Source organism: Papaver somniferum, chromosome 5 (assembly GCF_003573695.1).
Source record: "Papaver somniferum cultivar HN1 chromosome 5, ASM357369v1, whole genome shotgun sequence".
Taxonomy (NCBI): domain Eukaryota; kingdom Viridiplantae; phylum Streptophyta; class Magnoliopsida; order Ranunculales; family Papaveraceae; genus Papaver; species Papaver somniferum.
This window is the reverse complement of record NC_039362.1, coordinates 143,038,262-143,059,978: the sequence shown is the minus strand read 5'-3', so window position 1 is coordinate 143,059,978 and position 21,717 is coordinate 143,038,262. Positions and strand designations below refer to the sequence as shown.

The window sequence follows — 21,717 nt, the reverse complement described above, 5'->3', positions numbered from 1 at the left end:
CTTTGCATCGGTACAAAATTTCCAAGCAGATTTAGCTAAGAATGCTCTGTTAAATGTATGCATATCTCTGAAACCAAGCGCACCTTCTTATTTGGGTTTAGAGGCTCTTTTCCACGTTACTATGTGTCTCCCTTTATTGGATTTCTTGTTTCTCTAGAAGGCTTGCTGAGAGGAGTTCATCTTATTGATAGTTGTGTCAGGTAGCTTGAAGCTTGTCATATGATAGATCAAAATGGCCATTGGAAACATTTTTAATCATCACAGTTCTGGATGCTTCAGACATGTTGCTACCGTTCCATTTAGAGAATCGATGGTCCGTCTTGTCCACCATTACAGAAAGGGGATTTTCCTGTTTCTTCCAACAAAAAAGGGGAAACCCAAGTATTGTTCTCTTTTATATTTAATTGTCTTACTCTCAATATACCACTTGAATTTTGACATCTTTGAGGACTCATGTTGGAGCTGAAATACACAGCCGATTTGCTAAAATTAATGAGTTGTCCTGAGCATGCATTAAATTCCTCTATCACCTGAAGGAGCTTGTTTGTCTGAGAAAGGTTAACTCTACAAAAAAAGTAAGCAATCGTCTGTAAAAAGCAAGTAATTTTTGGAGCTGACCTTGACAATTTCATCCCAGTAAGAAGGCCTTTGGATTCATAGTGGGTTAGGTATCTAGAGAAAGATTGCATATCTAGAATAAATAAATAGGATGAGAGAGAGTCGCTTTGACGTAAGCCTTTTGTGGGTGTAAAAGGATAAGTAGGAAATCCATTAAACTGAATTTCAATCTGTGTAGTGATGATGCCTTGTGAGATTAAGTGGCAGAATTTTTGACTAAAACCAAAATTTTGAAGAATATCAAGTAACAAACTTCATTCCAACCTGTCGAAAGCCTTGAACATGTCCATCTTAAGAGAAAGGTGGCCACATCTACCTTTTTTATGTTTCATAGCTTGCACAATCTCCTGAACCAGCCAAACATTTTCAGAAATTAGCCTTCATGGGACATATGCTGATTGTAGAGGTGATATAATATTGATGATGTGCTTTTTCATCCTCAAAGCTAAGATTTTAGAAATAATCTTGTAAACAGTGTTGCATAGAGCAATGTGACGATAATCTTCAGGTTAATGAGGAGTTTGAGTTTTAAGAATTAAAGTAACTCTTGTATGGTTCAGTTGCTTGAGCAGGAAGCCAGAATGAGAAAAATGACTTGATCATCTTACAAACATCATCTTTAACTGTCGTCCATTGGGACTGATAAAAGGCTGGAGGAAATCCATCTGGACCTCGTGGGGAAATTTGTCGATCAGTATAAGCGGAGAAGAATATTACTCCCTCCGTCCCACTATTAAGTGACCTAGTTCAAGTTTGCACAATTTTTAAGGCAAGTAAGGAGAAAAGTATTTTTAAGCATTTTTTACAGTTATACCCATATGGATAATAAATAGTGAAATTTTGAAATGGTTTATCTCTCAAACTACACCACGGATGTTCGCAAACTTCGTACCATTGAATAGCATTTTAAAACACCTACGTAACGAATATAAACATAACTATCAAATTATGCATATTTCTTATATTTCTTATAACCAATTAAAGGATAATTTGAGAAATATCTCCTTGTTTAGTGATAGAGGTCACTTAATGGTGGGACAAAATCTAAAAGTAACTAGGTCACTTATTAGTGGGACGTAGGGAGTAGTAGTAAACTGGTTTTCGGATTTGGATGTTGGCCTCCGGCCCCGGTTTAACCCTTACCGACCCGTCCCAAAAGCACAAGCTGTGCAGCGCCTAAAGTCAGAAATAGAGTGCCGGAAGAGTAACGACCACAGATCTTTCTCTCTTTCTGTCTTTCTACTTATTAAAATCCTCTTCTTTTTCATCTCAAAGTCAAAACTCTACCTACCTTGTTCAGGTAACTCTTTCTCTGGATTTCCTCTCTTTTTTTAGGGTTTTTTTTCCCACTGTCTTGTGATTTCCGATGCTCTTGTGAAATTTTGCAGGGTTTTGTGTTTGGAGATCTCCTTAGAAAGCTGCTTCAGAATGACTCATATCCTTTAATCTCTTATTTGATTGATTCTTTTATTGTTTTATTTCTTTGAAGTTCTACTAGTGTAGATTTTGGGGTTAAATTTTTATTGAAACATTACTAATCTGTTACATCTGATGGGATTTTTAGGTTTTTTTTTTGGATTGAATATAATTTTTTAGGTCTGGGTTTGGTTTAATCTCACTTGATTGTTTCAAATTTGATTATGGTTTATCTTTAATTCAAATAAACGTGGAAATCAGAGAGAAAAGGATAGGGAGAGAGCTGCCGCCAGAACTGGTGGAAAGGCTAAGGGAAAAGATGATGGATTGACCCCTGAGCAACGCCGTGAAAGGTTTGTTTGTTATTGTTTGTCAACTTTGTATCTCTGGATTAGTTTCTTTTTTTTTAAGAATTGAATTTGATTGATCTTGGCTTTGAATTAATGTATAGAGATGGAAAGGCACTCCAGGAGAAGCAAGCTAAGAAAGCTGCTGGAGCTGGAGGTTCAGCTGGAGCTGGAACTGGGGATGCAAACAAAGCCAAGAAATAAGAAGCAGCAAACTATTTATATGGGAATTTAGGTACTAGATCAGATCTTGGTTTTCCATTATTACCATGGTTAATATGAATATAACTGTGTCTTGATGTTTGAAGTTTCATAAATTCCTGTTTATGGGATTGTCTTGCTTTCGTTACACTTTGTGGTTTATATATCTGATCTATAAATTCCCTTTTAATTTAGTTATGTTTGTGTCTGTTTGTCTTCTCTTGCTCATAATAAGTTTTGTTTGGTTCAAATTTCAAATGCTTAGTGGTCTATAAAGCGATTTCGTAACGCAGAACTGAATTTTGACATTATTATTTGGCAAGGTTTTTTAATGGCCCCATCTATCTCACTTAAAGCATAATGGGCTCATCATTTGAATTGTTGTAACTCTGAAGATTGTGATGTCGTATCATTTCATATTGTAGAATACGAGACATAGCAGAAACTATTTTCTTCGATTAGTTTATTGACAACATTTAGCTGGCTATGTTAAATTGTTTCGTTATCAGAACTGTGGCTTTTATTATATCAGTTGCAGTTAGTCGGCTAAGCTTTAAACATAACATCACCATAGAAAACAGAAATGTTGTTAGGATTGGCGAATCAAGACTTAGGTGTAATTCCTTGATGCATTGAATCTGACTCGTGCAACTGTGAAAGTTGTTGAGTCTGATATTTTGAGTTTTATTTCTCTGAGTATGTACATGATTCGTATGTTTTTGCAGTTGCGTACAAAACTATCAACCTGTAAGAAAATGAGTAATGACCAACTTACCCAAATTGAATAATCCATAAATGCTTCTCAAGTGGTTAGCATCTTGATCTAAGGTGCAAGAAGGTGTTTACTCACCCTTTATTATTATTTTCTGACGAACAAAGGAGTGGGAAACGTTGTTGTCTACTAGGAGTTATCATCAGATTCAGAACATTATAAGAAGAAAGTTTGTTAGTGAAAAGTTGCTTCCAGCGAAGGTCAGGTTTGATATGGTAAACGCCTAAACGGCATAATTATTAGCTTCATAGTTCATACTTGGTGTTTACTGTTACCCTACAAACCCAATATGTGACTGACTGTTTTTATATCCACTCTATCAATTTTGTTGTGCCGAGATAATTTATACTGTTCAGATTGTTTTAAGTTGGGTCTAAGAATCTGTGCCCTCTATGTGCCTGTGTTAGGTGTGCTAGAGTCAATTTCCGACTTAACTGGTGTAAGTAGTACTAGCTTTTCAACCTGAGAATCATTTGAAGTTGGATTTATTAGTTTGGTGTTAGACTCGTGCCGCTAAGGTATAAGCTGCAAGATGTTGTCCAATCTCATGCTGATTTTGGAGTTAAGAAGGAATAGTGATACGTAGCATAACGTCGCAAAGCAGATTATAGAATAAAACTACAACACAGAGACAAACTGTATGATAAACTTATGTTAGTTGAACATGCAGAGCAACTATAAATTGCTGTCTGCTGTTCTTGATGAGGTTAAATTGTCTTTGATTTCTAAGAGGACGGTAATATCTAATTCTTTCCATACAGCTAGGCTGGAGAAGACTCCCGCAATCATTAGTATGTGGAGCGCATTAGGCCCATCACCTAAGGCAGAGCCATGTAATACTATGCAGTGATGCACCATACCTTTGTAAAAACTTAACTCTCCTAAAGGGTTAGGAAGACTATTTTGGGCAAGAGTGAGAATGAACGTCAAGCTGAATAAGTTTTAACTCTCCATACTATGCAGTCTCTTGACTTGCATCACTTGGATATTTAGCTGCTGGCAGATCTCCACAACAAATGTCCTTTCTTAAATCTCATCATTCTTCACCCCTCACCCGAAAGAACTCCTGTGGATGAAAATAGCGAGCATAATATCTCATCATCCTTGACATTGAAAGAACTCTCGTGCTAATGAAGATGGCTAGGGCTAGCAGTGTCCGTCTTAGTTCTTCCTCTTTTGCACGATGTATGTATAATCAATGTCTAATTCTACGATGGGATGGACTCTCTTCCTGAATGGTAGTCCAGGAGTGTCCACCTGAATAGTTGAATGGTAGTCCAGGAGAGTGTCCACCTGAATAGTACTCCAATGAATGTTTAAGCGTCGAGACTGCGTTTCGAATTTGGAGTGCTACTGAACTCTACTGATTCTAGTTAATTTTGGGGCCCTGGGCCATCTACGGCCTTGCACCTACTCCCTTTGCATATTACCAACACTGATGTTCACTGTTATTCGCGTTAAACTAGATTCAGGCATGCACGATAGGTTGATGATAAAACCACGCTGAACAAATTAATGCTTAATCAATTAACAAATGTTTCACTAAAGGATCATGATTCTTAATTAGTACGGATAAACATAATCAATCTAACTGCAAGATAACCCCATAATCTCTGAACAGACTGGACGATAAGAAGAAAAAAAAACTGAAGATGTGTACTAAATTTCTGGTAGATAACCAAGTTTCAGTGGTTAAGTACACTCTGGATGATAAGATAATAAAATGCTGATAATATGAAGACGGTTAGTGGCGGTAACATAGACGTGCAAATCACTCTTAATTTTAAAAAAAATAAAAATAAAAAGAAGAAGAAGATATTCATGCATGCTCAAGAACAGTATCTCATGCCTGTTGCTTCTTTAATTCTGGCGACTAGTAGCATCGCAGAACCTGCGCATGGGTTTGACCAATCTAACACCAGTCCTGGCCATGTCGTCAATGATCACCCTCTCGCAAACACGCTTTCTCATCATTAGTCAAGCTCTTTTATGTTTGTCGTCATAGAATGCACGCCCATATGCTCTCTTTGCACAAATTTCACAGACCAATGGGAAAATGAAGGGTTGAAAACACACCCGTCACCACCAATAAAAAAAATAAAGATACCGCAAACCCCGAATATTTCTCAAATTCGAATGGGTGGGCGTTCGCGGACGAGGAAGTTACCCCACCGTTCACATGCTTATATACGGCTTGAAAAGTACCATTAATGTAGTGGTTATATATGGTTGTTCTGGCTACTTTTATCGTATTAGTTATTGTAGATAGTTTTGCAATATGTACAGTCAGTCAATTCGGATAGACAGGCATTCAGAGCTAAACTAACTTATATATCCTATGGAAATGCAAATGTGTGAAGGGAGGAAATGAGTTGATGCGAGTCAATACAAACCAGCTAGGTCTGCAGCCCATATGTGGCCAGAGAAGCTTCGTATATAGGCCTAGGGTTCTTTATTAATTAAACTAGTTTATCAAAATATCATCATTAATGAGGCTAATTAAGAAATCTTATCTTTTTTGTCTCCCCAAAGGAGAAAAAAAAACTTATCTTGTAGCAGTCAATTATAATTCTTTGGACAGGTGGAGACACGCCATTGATCAGCCACCTAATACCATCATCACGAGTTTAAGAAAACTATCAATTTCTTATGATTAATCTTTTCTAGTACTTTTAGTTTGTCCCTTACGAGGGTTGTTGTGCTGATGATCATATCATATAGTGCCCTCTCTTATATAGATCAAAATGGCGATGGCCAATAGAAGTTATATTCATTAAAACAATTTGGTAACTAGATTTCAACCTTTTGTATATAGAAATGGAAGAAATTAGTTAATTACTTGATTAAGTCTTAATCATGTTGTTAGGAACAAAGAATTAATAAACTAAAGAAGATTAAGGTGGTGATCATGATGTGTTAGCCATCATGATCACCTATGAGAAAAGAGTGGTTAGTAGCCTGGTCCTTTGGTAAGATAGGCTCGTCCAGTTGTACACATTTTAAGTTTGAACTCGGGTTATTGATATTATCACGAAGAAACTTACCTGATATTATAATAACATCGACATTGTCTTTCTATACAAATATCTGAGATTTTAGTCATTTTATCATAATTAATCTCAAGTTAGAATTAGAAAATTCAAAAATACCATTTTGTAATAATATGGATTAATATTCAAAGAAACTGAGAAAGTGTGCTTAATTGGAGTGGATGAAACTGGAGAACTCTGCTTTTAACTATTTGGCCAAGTTGGATCCAAGTAAGCTTACATGTTGTAATACATCATCATACATATTCTTTTCTCCCCAAACTTGAACAAAGCCTGCATGTATTGTTTGTTTGCTAGTGCCGGAATTTTCTTTGATAATTTGTTTATTCAGGGAACAAAAACAAAGTTGAAACAGAATCTACAAAATAAACAAAAGAAAAGTTAATAGAAAAGAGTAATAACATGGGTTAGTGTCTATTTGCTCCCTTCCCTTGTAATCATAGATTAGTAAGTAATTAGTACAAGATGAATGTTAGATTTAGCATCCCATCATGTGCTTCCACTTGAATCAAAACATAGTTCAAAACCACTAATCAAATTAATGCAATTTTTATCATCGATCATCTCTTTTTAGTTAGGGTTTTCTTAATTATTTAGTAGTAGTAAAACAAATCAACTTAAAACAAGGGGCGGGACTTGGAATCTGACTCACACACACACACTCTCTGAATCGTCTTAATTTGAAACACATGCACTTTGCCAAAAATGGAACAGAAATAATCACTACGATGGAACAAAAGCTAATACACCATGTGAACAGAATTATTCACTATGATTTTACTACACAGAGATTCTTCCAATGTTGCAAGGAGCTTACTTTCATTACCACTGTGCTTTGTAGTAGCAAACTAGCAATCATGTTGAGCTGCTTTGTTCATTTCTCGGCATGTTCTTGCGCTTTTGAGTCACAAGTAAGTGTTTCTGATTGTACTAAGAAGCTAGTAACCAAGGCCCAAAATTAAAAGTTGATATGTCTCTGTCAAATTTGTGCACTTTTGATTATTTCTTTTAATGGGGCTGCTTAGTAATGAAATGGTGTCATGCGGGGGTTTAAATAAAACTACGAATTCATTAAACAAAACTACCCTTTGATAAAACAAGAAACATTTACAGTAAGCAATACTAAAAAGGGAACCAGCGGAGTTGAAAGGTTGGCTTGGCCCCATATTTAGCGTTCTTTTTGTATCTTTCTTTCTACTCTATGCGGCATGCTCTCTTGGAATTAGGTTGTAATGCAATATTGTATTATCAAATGTCTCCTGACCATTTCAAAGGCCAAATCCCTTGAAGAAAAGCCAGATATATTTATGTATCATGATCATGTTGTTCTTCCAACATTTGTGGCTCCAGACTTTTTCCAAATATATGTTCTTTGCTAGTACACCCCAAACGCAATTATGCTTAGAGTTTTGGAATGTCAAAAAGACAATGAGTCGTACCTATGGTCAAATAAGATCCTCATGATGGATTTCATTCCAAGTCTCCTTGAAACATGCAAACAATTAATTATACGATGGCCTAGCTACTAATGGCTCAAGTCAATAGTACATCGTGGGCTGACTGTTCATGATGTCTGAATTTGGCACTGTGCTTAGTACCTCAAATTAATATATATGGATAGATCTGGCTGGCCTCTTATTCTGGCAGGGACTACGTGGGCATCGTGGAGACAATAGAACCGGAGCAGCAGAACGTTTAGTTTGCCGGACGGATGCAGATTTAGGCAAGGACTTCGTTGCTTCTTGGGCAAAGGCTATATGGCATCCACTTCAAATTGACTAGTCTTGGCGCAACATTGACTATATAACGACTTCTGGATGTAAATAGTTTTTTAGTTTGGGGATATGCTGCTGTCAGGGTTTTAATTTAGGGACAAACTGTCAAATCCTAATTTCCCCCCAAAAAAATAATCATATCCCACCAATTTTTTTGTGAGTTCATCAAGAAATTGCGCAATCTTTGCACGCAACCGTTGGACTTTCATTCATAGCTGAAGGAGATAGTAATGCAGTTTCTTAATAGATTAAGTATGACTTGATATATGTAATATGTTTGACAATAAAAAGCATGACAGACTATTTCAAAACTCACCATTTCAAAACATAACTCTAGTTCTCTTTTTCTAAATTTCTTCCATTAAATATCTAAACTAATACTATCACTAAAGCAAACTAAAGAAATTTGAATTCTTAAACAAGATTAAGATGCGGAGGAGTTTCAAACTTGGACTTTACACATTACCAAAGGGGTATCAGGGACGCCTTAGTACTCGGTGTTTCTAATCTAATTTACTACCCTCTATAAATTTAGTTTTGTTTTTCTTTTAGACAAGTTATATAATGTTCTTGTATTCATGCTGATATATAACATCATATACACAACAGAAGAAAAAAAAGTATTGAAGCAGGGAATATGCATCAAAAGAATCCTATCAGAAAGTCAATTGTTATATTAAAATTCATTCATCATCAATTTAAGAAAGTTGAAGAGAACAAATTACTAATTATGCTCAAAATTAAAAGCTAGATTAGAATACATGTGAGGTGTTTAAGCAAAACACATGACCCCTCAACATACACCACATAAAGTCCATTAAAGTCTGAATTCTTATTCCAGTTTCTGTCTTCTTAACTAAATTAACTTAATTAAAGACTAAAAAGCATGCGTTGTCAATGATCGATTGGTTCGTTAGCTAGCCAGAAACATCTTTTATGGTTGGCACGAACCTTAGAAGCAAGGATTAGTGCCCTTTTTCAGTAACATCAACACACCATTTTGGTCCTTTGAATTTTGATTGAATTCTTTAATTTTTATTTAAGGTTAATAAATTATTAATTATCATTATTACCTGTCAGATTAGTGTCCTTAATCACCCCTATATATTTATACTACTGTTGGTTTCATTCTTCTCTGTATACTTCTTCATTTCATTTCATTTTTTTATATCTAAATTCTCCCGTAGATTCATTCAAAGTTTGGTGTATATATGGAAGATCACCATTCTCAGTTTCAAAACATGTTAAATCTATACATACCTAAAGATACTCGATTTTTCACTAACCCCATGTTGTGGAGTGCGATTGCAGAAACCGCAGCTACTAGTAGTCTCCGTGGTAACAGTGGCGGTGGAGAGGAATCAAGGGAGCGGCATATGCAATCGGATTCAGATTCCGGTTCCTCGGCGGTCATTAATAACGACGCTGCAGCTTTGGGTAACAATGCTGCTGGAGAATTCACCACGGGACTATTTCGTCCAATTATGTCCCTGCACTCATCAAGAGATGAATCTTCTAATGATGTCAAACAGAAATGTTTTCCAGTAAATTTTTTGCAGATGTTTCCTGCTGAAATGAGCCAGACATTAATTTCGCAACATTCTCCTTCTGCAAGTTCATCTTCTCCCTCAAAAGATTCGAACCTTCCGAATTTGAATTTGTTTTTGCAACAACCAAAATCTACCAATTATGTCGAGCAAATGAGACCAACAATAGATGAAACTCATAATCACCACCTTCAACAGCAACAAGCTGGCCTGGAATATAGAGTAGGCCACAACAACAATCAAAATTCTATGAGTACTAGTAGTCGTAGCGATTATTGGCTAAGTGCAACAAAAACGCAGCAAATGAAGTGCACCGGTAGAAGATTAACGCTTGACAATAACCAACAACGACCGGTCAGTACGTCCGTGTTTTCATCAACACAAGCAAAGCTCTTTAGAGGTGTAAGACAAAGGCATTGGGGGAAATGGGTAGCTGAAATTAGACTACCTAGAAACCGTACTAGAGTCTGGTTAGGAACATTTGATACAGCTGAAGAAGCCGCATTTGCTTACGATACAGCTGCATATAAACTAAGAGGAGAATACGCGCAACTGAACTTTCCGGATCAGAAACATCAACTTAACGTAAACTCTTCGAAAACAAGACATACATTTTTACTATTAGAAGCTAAGTTACAAGCAATTTGTGGAGGTGTTGAGAAGAAACCAGTCATTGACACATCGCCGCCACCGAAGAAACAACAAACAGGTGAGAAGTTGATGAACTTGCAATCTTTGAACCAATCAAGATTATTACCGTTGAGAAAAGATCAATGGGGTGTTGAATCATCATCAAGTACAGAAGAAGTGATAGTTGGAAATAGTAGTACTAATAGCAACAAGAAAATTACTGTTGCAAATACTGAACATAATAAGTCGTTATATTCAGATGTAGATACTGGTGTTCCGTTGAGTAGAATGCCTTCGTTGGATATGGATATGATTTGGGATTCACTTTCTTGAATAACCCTACTACATGGTACGGAATCGGGAATTCGATCGTGTTGTACTCATTTTCGTAGCTAGAGAGGTCCAACTATTTAGACATCATCCTAAAGTGGGAATCCCTTTTGTAATTTGCTTTTTTTGTTGTTTTAATTTTTTTCCTGTAATAATTGTAAGAGTTTATCAGGACTCCTCGGTTTTCCAAGATAGTTTTTTGTTATTGTGTAAGCAATTTTACAAAGCCAGATAAAAGTATTCTGGTTCATATAAACTCCTTAATTTTTTTTTTACCATTTTTTTCTTCCAATTCTCATAGTTACACAAGTACCAAATCATGTAGTACTTGATTTGTAGAAGTAGCATCAAAATGATTGCCCTGAAAATGAGTTTATCTCATGCAAGAGGTGATCCTATTGCATAACAAGGAGTAACCTAGAGAACTAAACCAACTCAAGCCCAAATAGGCGAAAAAGGAATACTTGCCATTGCAAGACAACTATTGCAATTGCTTCGCTTGTACCCTACATTGTGCATAATGTTTTTCCTCTATAAAGAGCACATAAAACTCTTCTTCCACTTACAAATTTAGATCGATTGTCATTAAAAACAAATCAGAATTTCCTCCTCATTTCTGAAAAGAAAATTAAGACGACATAAATGGATACTCAAGCATCTGGGTCGACAATCACAGGGCGTTCATTCGAAGACTTCTACCCAGTAGCACATTGGGTCAAGGAAGAAGATAATACTCTTGAACTTCACCTTCATGGTACAGATACATTTCTTCTTCTCTTGTCTTTTCTTTCTGAAAAACAGTATTCATATTTACTGGAAATGTGGTAATGCGCAGTGAACCCAAATATAGGTAGCGTATGGCCCAGCTGTTAACCTTTCTAAGCATAACTGCCTGAACATGCGCAATTGCGCATCCTAATTTGTGCATTTTTCTCTTAGACAAGCAAAAATTTCTATCCTCATCTCATACAGTTTTTGTCGCGACATATTAATTGACTATCCCATTTTTCATTTTGACGTTAAGTTCTTCCTCGACTCAAACACAAGCATGACACATTTTGGGCCTTGGGAAACAAGATCGCTTAGAATGTGCATTGTAGCCAAGGCATAAAGTATAGCTAAAACCTATTTGAGGAATATCATACGAACAATCATAGGTTAGTTTTATTGTAAAATGATATAAAGCACGTCACTTACTCACGAGTAAATACCATGCATTTCTAATCACTCACTCGAAATAAGCCCGTTGAGCCCAACATGCTTAGTTGGGATGCATCCTAGGTGGTGATAATGGTGTCCACGCAGGTGGCGTTAACCCTAACACGGTTGCCTATATAGGTCCCATGCTACGGAAATTAGCTTCACTCAATCCTGTCACCGGGTGTTAACATGCCCATATAGCTAGGTAGAGCTATACTCATGGGAAACGATTTAGAATACCATCTGCTAAAAGTTGGGCCATACCTGAATATATCATCTCATATCTTGAATATCTGGAAACTCAAATTCATCTTGTATGTCTATTTCGAGATTTTACAATTTCAGGTCACCTTGTAATAATAGAGCATTTGTGTAAAATGGATTATACTGAAGCATATACTAATATTACTAATGCAAGTAGATTTCAAAAAGGAACAACTAAGAATTCAGTTTAGCAAACCGGGTAATATGAAGATCAGTGGCGAACGACCCCTCGTGGAGAACAACTGGAGTCGTTTCACCATGGAATTCCGGATCCCCAAGAATATTTTCGTTCAAGCAATTCAGGCGAAGTTCGTCAATGGAGTCCTTTATGTTAAACTGCCCAAGACCATCACTAAGAATGTCATAAGGAAAGATATAACACCAATTAATAAGCGAGCACAGGAAGAAGCTCATCCAACTGCTCGGACGACATCATTGCGGGATAAATTCAGTGAAGAAGAAGGTACTTTGTTGGGTAGAATATATTCAAGTACTGGGTTTGAAGATAATAAGACTAGTAATCAATCGCGAGAAGATGCATCCATCATAAAAGTTTTGCAGGCAACAACTGATGAACCGAAAACAAGTAGCGGTGCAAGTATGGTCAATGTACTGATACTGACTATCTTGGTGTCTTTTGTGGCTTATGCTGCTCGCATGTATACTTCTAAGTTCTAACACTAATGAAATGTGTTAAAGAAAGAAGCTTTCACTATGTTCGCTTTGTGCATTATGTGAATGCTCATTTTATTATCGTAAAAACATTGACTACAATCTGATAACATGTTTAAATACATTATAAGTTTCTTTTACGGAAGAGGTTAATGGCAATAAAACACAAAAATATTTGAAGATCAAATCGGTCATTGTGATCCAAAACTTGTTGATTAAAAATCCAAAATACGATACAAGATCGGAAAATGCTTGGTAATTCAACAGTGATTGCAACCAAAATGGCGAAAATCTGCCTTGTGATTATAGATGCCACATAATCCACTCACACTCTGAGTTTGGCACAAAAAGTCTTAGATTTCTAGATTTATATGTGGAATAGTCTCACAATAGTGTCGACTGTATCTTTTCATTAGGTATTTATATGAATACAAGTACAGAGAATTGCTCAAAGAATCGTTCCTAATCTAAACAACTTATGACGAGAATACAGGTAAGTTACAACTAGATACAACAACAATAACTGCACAGGATTCGGACTTTGCTGAAGACTTGCCCGTTGTTATGACTGCAGTGACCTGCACTTTGCTGAAGACTTGCCCGTTGATATGCTGCAGTGACCTGCACTTGGTTGTTGTGCCACAACAGTGGCACATTGTATATACACGTCCAATACCCCCCTCAAGTTGGAGCGGGAGGATTATGAGGCTGAACGCCCAACTTGCTGACAAGACGTCTGAATTGATCCACTCCAAGTGGTTTGGTGAAGAGATCAGCCAATTGAACTGCAGAGGGAATGTGAGTTTGCTTTATAAGACCAGATAGCAGTTTTTCTCGAACAAAGTAACAATCAATTTCTATATGTTTAGTTCGTTCGTGAAAAACTGGATTTTCACAGATATAAATAGCAGTCTGATTGTCACAATAGACTGGAGTGGGCTTCGGAATATTAACACGAAGATCAGTAAATAAATATGTAACCATTGTAACTCAGAAGTTAGCCTGGCTAAAGCTCGATATTCTGCCTCAACAGAAGATAGTGAAATAGTTGGTTGTTTCTTGGATTTCCAAGAGATAGGGCTATTTCCCAGCATTGTGAAATATCCTGCCGTGAAACGACGAGTGGTTGGGCAACCTGCCCAATCCGAATCAGTGTAACCAGTAAGAGACAAGGAACTATTTGCAGAAAGAAAAATGCCATGGCTAACCGTTCCTTTAAGATAACGTACCACTCGATGAGCAGCTGTTGTAGTTTTTTTTTAGTGATAAGTAAAAGTTCGTTGCTCGGACTTGTAAAGATTTAAAAATAAAAATATATACACAATATTTGTCACAGGATCAAGAGACACTAGGACACAAGATTCCACCATTAATCATTCACACAATTCATATATTTATTCGAAACAATTATAGCTCAAATCATAAGGACTCTCATTCTTGCCAAGGTAGATTTTTAGAATATTTATTGTATATCCCCGGCAACGGCGCCATTTTGTTGTAGTTTTTTTTTAGTGATAAGTAAAAGTTCGTTACTCGGACTTGTAAAGATTTAAAAATAAAAATATATACACAATATTTGTCACGGGATCAAGAGACACTAGGACACAGGATTCCACCATTAATCATTCACACAATTCATATACTTATTCGAAACAATTATAGCTCAAATCATAAGGACTCTCATTCTTGCCAAGGTAGATTTTTAGAATATTTATTGTATATCACTAGCATGACGCATCAAAAGCACTACGACCAAGCATACATCATCATACGATATCACAACCAATTAAGAAAAATCATAAATCGATTAATAAAAAGTGCAAGTAGTCAAAAAAAGAATTAATATAATTATCATATGCGTAAAGAACGGCTTCCTCCATCATCCCAGTGTTGGGGTTTAGCTAATCATAATAATCATGTTCTCAAAATATATATTTGATGCTCAAAGTATGATTAAAAGAGTCAAAAGTTATAAAACAGTGGTTCTGAGACTCACAAAACACGTCCAGAAAGAAACGATACCAGAAAACTGCAGCTAAACTGCGACACTTCTCCACTGCTGCTGGAACTGTTGAAGAACGACGATCTTTGGCCGTCCGTTCTTCGTGTTCTTGAGCTCCAACTTCTTCTTCAGCAGCAGCAGGTGAACAATCCTGCAAGTCCCAATTTCTCGCTCCTCTCGGTTCTGGCTCGACCTCAAACTCTTGATAAAAACCTCTATGACTCCTAAAGATGCTTATTTATACGTAATAGCTCACCAAATCTTCAAAGAATATTCTCTTTAATCTTCACTGCATGGTTTCGATATTATTCCCTCATAACTGTTGATCCCTTCAAATCTCTTCGTACGCGTCTAATTTTGTTACCAAAAGTTCCCAAGATATACTGGAATCAAATAACAGAAGATATCTTCCCTTAATTCTCAAATATTCTCCATAAATTCCTCCACAGCAGACCCGTGAAAACAGATCCCCTGTTTGGACTTTGATCTTCTCTCCCGGTCATTCCAGCCCAACTTGATCGCTAAAATCACTTGCATTCGGCCTGTTTAGCCTTAACAGGCTCAGCCCAATAATTTCCAGCGATTGAATCTCGCTCAAAGCTACCCAGAAATCAAATCAAAATCATGCAGACGTGCATGGAAAATTCCCGCCAAAATTCTATTTTGAACTCTTGAAGAAAAGGGGTGCCCCTAATCCAAAAGTTGAGTGCCAAAATCAATTTCTCTTGGGTGCCTTTTGTAATTTTTCTGGGACATTTTTCGCACTTTTTCGAGGTTCCTCCGGGGTATTTCTGGGGTACTTCCGGTGCACTTCCGGGGTACTTCCGGTATACCGTCAACGTAGCTCCAAACGCCGCATTTTTAACCAATTTCGCCGCAAAAGATTATTTTTTCAAAAACACCTATAAATAAATAAAACACCATAATAAGTACAAAAATGGGCACTAACAGTATATACAAATGAGATATATTAGACACATAAATGCGTCTATCAACAGCTTCCAAGTGACCAAAACATGGTTGCTGCATAAATTGGCTTAAATAATTCACAGAGTACGTGATATCAGGACGAGTTACCTGAAGGTAAATAAGTCGACCAATTAGACGACGATAAACACTAGGGTCAGGAAGAGGATTGCCTGAAGATGGTATAAGCTTAAGGTGTTGTTCCATAGGGGAAGGAGATACCTTAGCACCTAAAAGACCAGAATCATTAACAATGTCAAGAATATACTTACATTGACAAAGAAAAATACCTTGGGGAGAACGAGAGACTTCAATACCCAAGAAGTGTTGTAAACGACCAAGATTTTTAAGCGAAAATTTCGATTCGAGTTTATGTTTTAGGTCCTGAATGGCCAAGTCGTTATTACCAGTAATAATAATATCATCGACATAAACTAAAACATAAAGAGAAATTGTACCTGAATGAAAGGTGAAAAGTGAATAATCAGCACGAGATTGAATAAAACCTTCATCAAGTAAAGCTGTGGAGAATTTAGCAAACCATTGGCGAGATGCTTGCTTGAGTCCGCATAGAGATTTATTTAGTTTATAAACACGATTATCTCCTTTCGTCTGAAATCCTGGAGGAATTTTCATGTAGATATCCTCGTCTGAAAGCGTTGTTGACATCTAGTTGATGTAGTGGCCAATTATGAATGGCAGCAACGGATAGTAAAACACGAACAGAAACTAGTTTTGCAATAGGAGCAAAAGTGGCATGATAATCTATGCCTTCCTGTTGTGTGTAACCTTTAGCAACAAGACGTGCCTTACGACGTTCAATTGTGCCATCCAGTTTATATTTGATTTTAAATACCCATTTACAGCCAATGGCGGATTTGCTAGGTGGTAAAGTAGTAATAATAAAAGTGTCATTGTCTTGTAGAGCAGTATGTTCTTTGACAATGGCATCACGCCAGTCCGGAATTTGAATGGCTTCCGTAAATGTGCGTGGTTCATCGTTGATAATAACAGATGAGAGAAAAGCACGATGTTGTGGAGTAAATTTATCAAAAGAAATGTAATTAATAAGGGGATAAGGTGAATTGGATGTACACTGCTGAAACGAGCAAATGTAATCCTATAAATGGGATGGACGAAGACACTCTCTAGTTGAGCGTCGGATTTTTGGTTCCGACTCAGGTTAAACAATTGTGACAGGGATGTTCATATCAGTAGAAGATATTATTGGAGACGTACCTGAGTTGGAGGAGTTTGCTGATGTTGACGGAGTAGCGACAGGTCGTTGAGTTAATATGGGAGTTTCATGTTGGTGGAATGATTCTATAGAATCTCGTGAAACTGAGACATTCAAGGAAGCTGGAAGGTCATCAAAATAAGTTTCCTCCTGCACAGAAGAATTTAAAAAATCTGTCCTTGAATGGGAAATGAGTTTCATGAAAAACCACGTCACGTGAAACAAAAGTGGTCTGAGTTTCAAGATTGAGAATGATGTACCCTTTGAGATTATAGGGGTAACCTAGAAACACACCAGGAACTGCCCTGGAATCGAATTTAGAAGTAATTTTGGTATTGCGAGCAAAGCATAAGCAACCAAAAATGCGCAAATGTCGATAATTAGGTTGTGTACCCAAAAGGATTTCATGAGGAGTTTTGTTTGAGAGAATTGGAGTTGGCATCTTATTAATCAAGTAAGTTGCAGCTAATATGCATTCTTCCCAGTAAGTTATAGGCAAGTTTGATTGAAAACGTAATGCCCTTGCCACGTTAAGCAAATGGCGATGTTTATGTTCGACTACGCCATTTTGCTGCGCAGTGGATACGCAACTGCGCTGATGGTGAATACCCTTTTCAGCAAACCAAGTTTGAATGTTACGAAATAAAAATTTTGTCCCATTATCGGATTATATACGTTGTAGGATAGGTAAATAAGGTACTGAAGTACCAGTAGAAATATTGGTAATATTGTGCGAGTACTATGTAGCAACAAAATTTGTAAAAAACTTGATAAATTTAAACGCTTCATCTTTGGTATGCAGGATATATACCCATGTGCAACGAGAAAAGTCATCGACGATAGTTAAGAAATATCGTGCACCAGTAAAAGAGGGAGTCGAAAATGGTCCCCAAATATCACAATATATTAACTCAAAACAACGTTTGGAAGAAATTTGATTTTTATTAAAAGATAATCGGCTTTGTTTATCCATTAGGACAAACATCACAAAAAAATTCAGAACTGGAATGAATATAATCAAAATTACGACATAAAAACTTTAAACGTTCTAAGCTAGGATGACCTAGCCAACAATGCGAAACATCTATTGCGGCTTTATTGCATAAGACCTTGTGCTGCACTGGCTGTTGTTGATGGATTTGAAGATGATATAAGCCAGAGAGGAAATTAGCCTGACCAATCACTTGTTTCGTGACTCGGCCCTGAAAGAAATAAAAGTTGTCGAAAAAATAAGCAACACAGTTGGATTGGCGAGTTAACTGACTCACAGAAATAAGATTAAATTTTAAATTCGGAATATGATGCACATTAGAAAGCTTAAGCGTTGGTGAGAAAACCACTTCGCCAATATTCTTAACCACGGAGAATGATCCATCCGGTAGTTGCATTTGAATTAATGATTTGACAGGCTTATAAGAGGTGAAAATTTGTAAAGAAGTACAGATATGGTGTGTAGCACCACTGTCTACGAACCATGGATCAATAAAAGACGTAGTTAGAATCGTACCTGCGAAATTAGCACGATGTTCTATCTGTGCAGATTCATTGGGAGGATTGATAAGAGCTAGAATACGAGCATACTGATCAGCGGACAATGCTGGGATAGCTGGTTGAATAGTAGTCGAATCAGGCGGCATGGCTGTGGCAACAGCAGAAACTGGCAAGTTGTTGGTGGTAGTAGGGAAACCATGCAGCTTATAGCACTTTACACGTACGTGACCATGCCTGTTGCAGTAATCGCAGTGTGGTCGCTGGCGCTTATTCTGACTAGCAGGAGGACGAGATGAAGATGCAAAATGCTTGCTGGTGTTAAGGGCAGCTGATTCGAAAGTGGGTACTGGAGATGCAGTAATGTTCTGTTGCTCCTCCTCTTGTTGCACAAGATTGAAGATACGCAGAGCAGTCGGAAACGGTTCCATTGTCAGGATTTGGCTTCTCATATTTGAGAATCTGTCATGGAGACCCTGGAGGAATTCCATTGCTCTGTCTCTTTCAAGCCTTTTCAGCATATGCTTACCAGCACCGCAGATACATGCCTTAGTTGAAGCAACCAACGAGTCATACTGATCATTGTTTTTATCTTGGTGTAGTAAATAGACACAGGCATTGATTCTTGCCTGATGGAAACTATTGCAGATTTCAAACGAAACAAAATAGGAGCGTTTGAGATACAAAACCTTACCTACAAGTCCTTCCAGATTGCATATGAAGAGGCTGCATATAAACAGCTTGCACGAGTGTCTGGGTGGACGGAATTGAGGAGCCAACTTCCTACTAGATCATCACAGCGTTTCCAGCAGCGATGAGTGAGATCGTCCTCCGGTGGTGGTAAAGACCCATCGACAAAGCCTAGTTTTCCATTGGCGTTCAAAGCTTTGGTAATCCCTCTAACCCAGGCACCATAATTATCTCCTTGAAGTAAAGGTGAAAAAAGAACTGTAGCGGGATTATCATAAGGGTGAATAACATATGGGTCAAGAACCCTAGAGTTAGGAGGAGGTGGATTTGATTGATGAGTTGGGGAAGAAGGCGAGGATTGATCTGTTTCAGGCATGGTTTTAAGAATAAGCTAGGGAAAAAAATTGATAGTGATACAGAGATGAAGCAGAAGAGTTGAATTAAGGTTCCTAGGATCTACAAGGATACCATCTTAGATTTCTAGATTTATATGTGGAATAGTCTCACAATAGTGTCGATTGTATCTTTTCATTAGGTATTTATATGAATACAAGTACAAAGAATAGCTCAAAGAATCATTCCTAATCTAAACAACTTATGACGAGAATACAGGTAAGTTACAACTAGATACAACAACAATGACTGCACATGACTCGGACTTTGCTGAAGACTTGCCCGTTTTTATGACTGCAGTGACCTGCACTTTGCTGAAGACTTTCCTGTTGATATGACTGCAGTGACCTGCACTTGGTTGTTGTGCCACAGCAGTGGCACAGAGCTGGCAACCGAGCTCAAACCCGCGGGTTTACCCGTGCCCGGCCCGTGAAAACCCGAACCCGGCTCGGATGGTTTCTAAACAAGCCGGGTTCGGGTTGGAGAAATAGTGGCCCGTCAAGAAACGGGTTAACCCGGCCCGGATCGTAAAACAACGGGTTAACCCGTTAACCCGCACATTCACTTCTGCCGCGTGTCCCTCCCATTTACTATACGTGTCTCCTCTCCTGCCATGGGTATAAAAACAGAAAAAACCCTAATTATTTCGTCTTCTCCGTCCGCAGCGGCAGCCTCAGTTCACAGACACAATTCTTTCGTCTTCTCCGTCTGCTTTGTAGGTCTTCGATCTTGATCTGTATAGCATGAATTGATTTGTATTGATGTTCTTCTTCTTTTTATCATGATTTGTTATGATTTAGTTGCATATTTGCATAGATAGAAAGATTATTTGCAGGTGTAAAAATTGATTATTTGTTATGATAGGTAGCGAAAAGGAATGCTCTTCGAGAAGCCGTGAAGCTTCTTAATGCTCATATCAATAAGATTCAGGCTGAGAATGTTACTGTCTCTAAAGATTAGCAGTTGAATCTGATTTTAATTCTTTGTTTGATTGATTTCAAAATTGGAACAATTTGTTGGTGTAGGGATCAAATTTGTTCGTAGATACCTAGATAACAGTCATTTCCCCCAATTCTTAAAAGAAAATGGTTGCTACTGTTAGTTGAGAAGATTCTTGAAGAGGGTTAAAGTGATTTTGGGTCCTGGTTTAATTAAGAAGAATGGGGTTTTATCAATTCTATTTTGCATGTACAAACCGGGTCATGATACTGGTGGTTTTGAATCTTTTGATCCTATGCTAATGAATCTTTGTTGCTTCTGGTTATGTTGATGGCGATTCTGAAGCAAGCTCGGTATGTATATTACAATCACCACACTCTAATTTAGATTTTAATTGCACTGCTCTTAATTAGTGTTCATGGTGTTCAGTCTTGTAAAAAGAAAAGGATGGTCTTTGGAAAACGAAGCATATGGGAAATTGTTGTTAAGGTTCATAAATTTAGCTAAATGAATTATTGTCATTTTGAATTTCACAATTTCCTTTATGAATTATTGGAAATATAATTGATGGGTGACCTGAACATAAATTCATTTGATTTTGGATAAAATTCTTGAATAGTAATACCAGTCAATTCATGTATGCACTTAATGTTAGCTTATGCCTACAATCTGTTTGATAAATGGGTGAAGTGAGAATCCAACCTTAGCTTATTAAGTTTTGGAAAGAAAACACCATACATTATAAATTAATGATAGTTTGAATTAAATTTGGTCGATTGATTTACTTATGTGGTCATTAGCCATGAAAGGAATGGCGTTACATTTCTAAAATCAACATAACGCTGAGACCTTAGACTTCATTACTTGTTAGGATTAATTTAGACTTCATCACTTGTTAGGCTTAATTTCATTGGTGCTATAGTAACCAAACTTGTCAGTGGGTACAAGGATATTATTGGTTAGGATGGCAATTGTCAATTTGGGCCTTATTAGTTGGATACATCTCTTTAATAATCAGACAAGAAAGCAACTATAAGTGGTAGTATGGGTTTGAGTATCTAACCAACCATTCTTAGTTGTTGCAGACTTGTTCTGTGAATCATGGGGAATGCATTTGCTTTTGAAATGTCTTCGAATAACCTAATTGTTTTGGATTTAGTTTATGCAACTTTTTGTTTTG

At 37.2% G+C, this 21,717-nt stretch overlaps 3 protein-coding genes across 5 annotated transcripts; all 3 read left to right on the top strand.

Moving 5' to 3' along the window:
* Window positions 1–1,778: 1,778 nt before the first annotated feature.
* LOC113283018 (small EDRK-rich factor 2-like) lies at window positions 1,779–3,709 on the top strand. Of its 3 annotated transcripts, none has more exons than XM_026532153.1 (5): window positions 1,783–1,918; window positions 2,007–2,053; window positions 2,285–2,387; window positions 2,486–2,616; window positions 3,462–3,709. In XM_026532153.1, the coding sequence occupies exons 2-4, from the start codon at window positions 2,047–2,049 to the stop codon at window positions 2,583–2,585; spliced, it is 210 nt and encodes a 69-aa protein (XP_026387938.1). In that variant the 5' UTR covers window positions 1,783–1,918; window positions 2,007–2,046; the 3' UTR covers window positions 2,586–2,616; window positions 3,462–3,709. The 3 variants fall into 3 exon arrangements, with proteins under 3 accessions (XP_026387936.1, XP_026387938.1, XP_026387937.1); XM_026532152.1 differs by lacking the exon at window positions 3,462–3,709 and adding an exon at window positions 3,308–3,326; XM_026532151.1 differs by lacking the exon at window positions 3,462–3,709 and having other exon boundaries at window positions 1,779–1,918; window positions 2,486–2,790.
* A 5,637-nt stretch (window positions 3,710–9,346) lies between these two features.
* LOC113277917 (ethylene-responsive transcription factor ERF062-like) lies at window positions 9,347–10,893 on the top strand. The gene has a single exon (XM_026526887.1). It carries the CDS (start codon window positions 9,391–9,393, stop codon window positions 10,687–10,689), a length of 1,299 nt encoding a protein of 432 aa, XP_026382672.1. The 5' UTR covers window positions 9,347–9,390; the 3' UTR covers window positions 10,690–10,893.
* A 384-nt stretch (window positions 10,894–11,277) lies between these two features.
* LOC113277916 (inactive protein RESTRICTED TEV MOVEMENT 2-like) lies at window positions 11,278–12,962 on the top strand. The gene is made up of 2 exons (XM_026526886.1): window positions 11,278–11,440; window positions 12,308–12,962. The coding sequence occupies exons 1-2, from the start codon at window positions 11,329–11,331 to the stop codon at window positions 12,826–12,828; spliced, it is 633 nt and encodes a 210-aa protein (XP_026382671.1). The 5' UTR covers window positions 11,278–11,328; the 3' UTR covers window positions 12,829–12,962.
* Window positions 12,963–21,717: the final 8,755 nt, after the last annotated feature.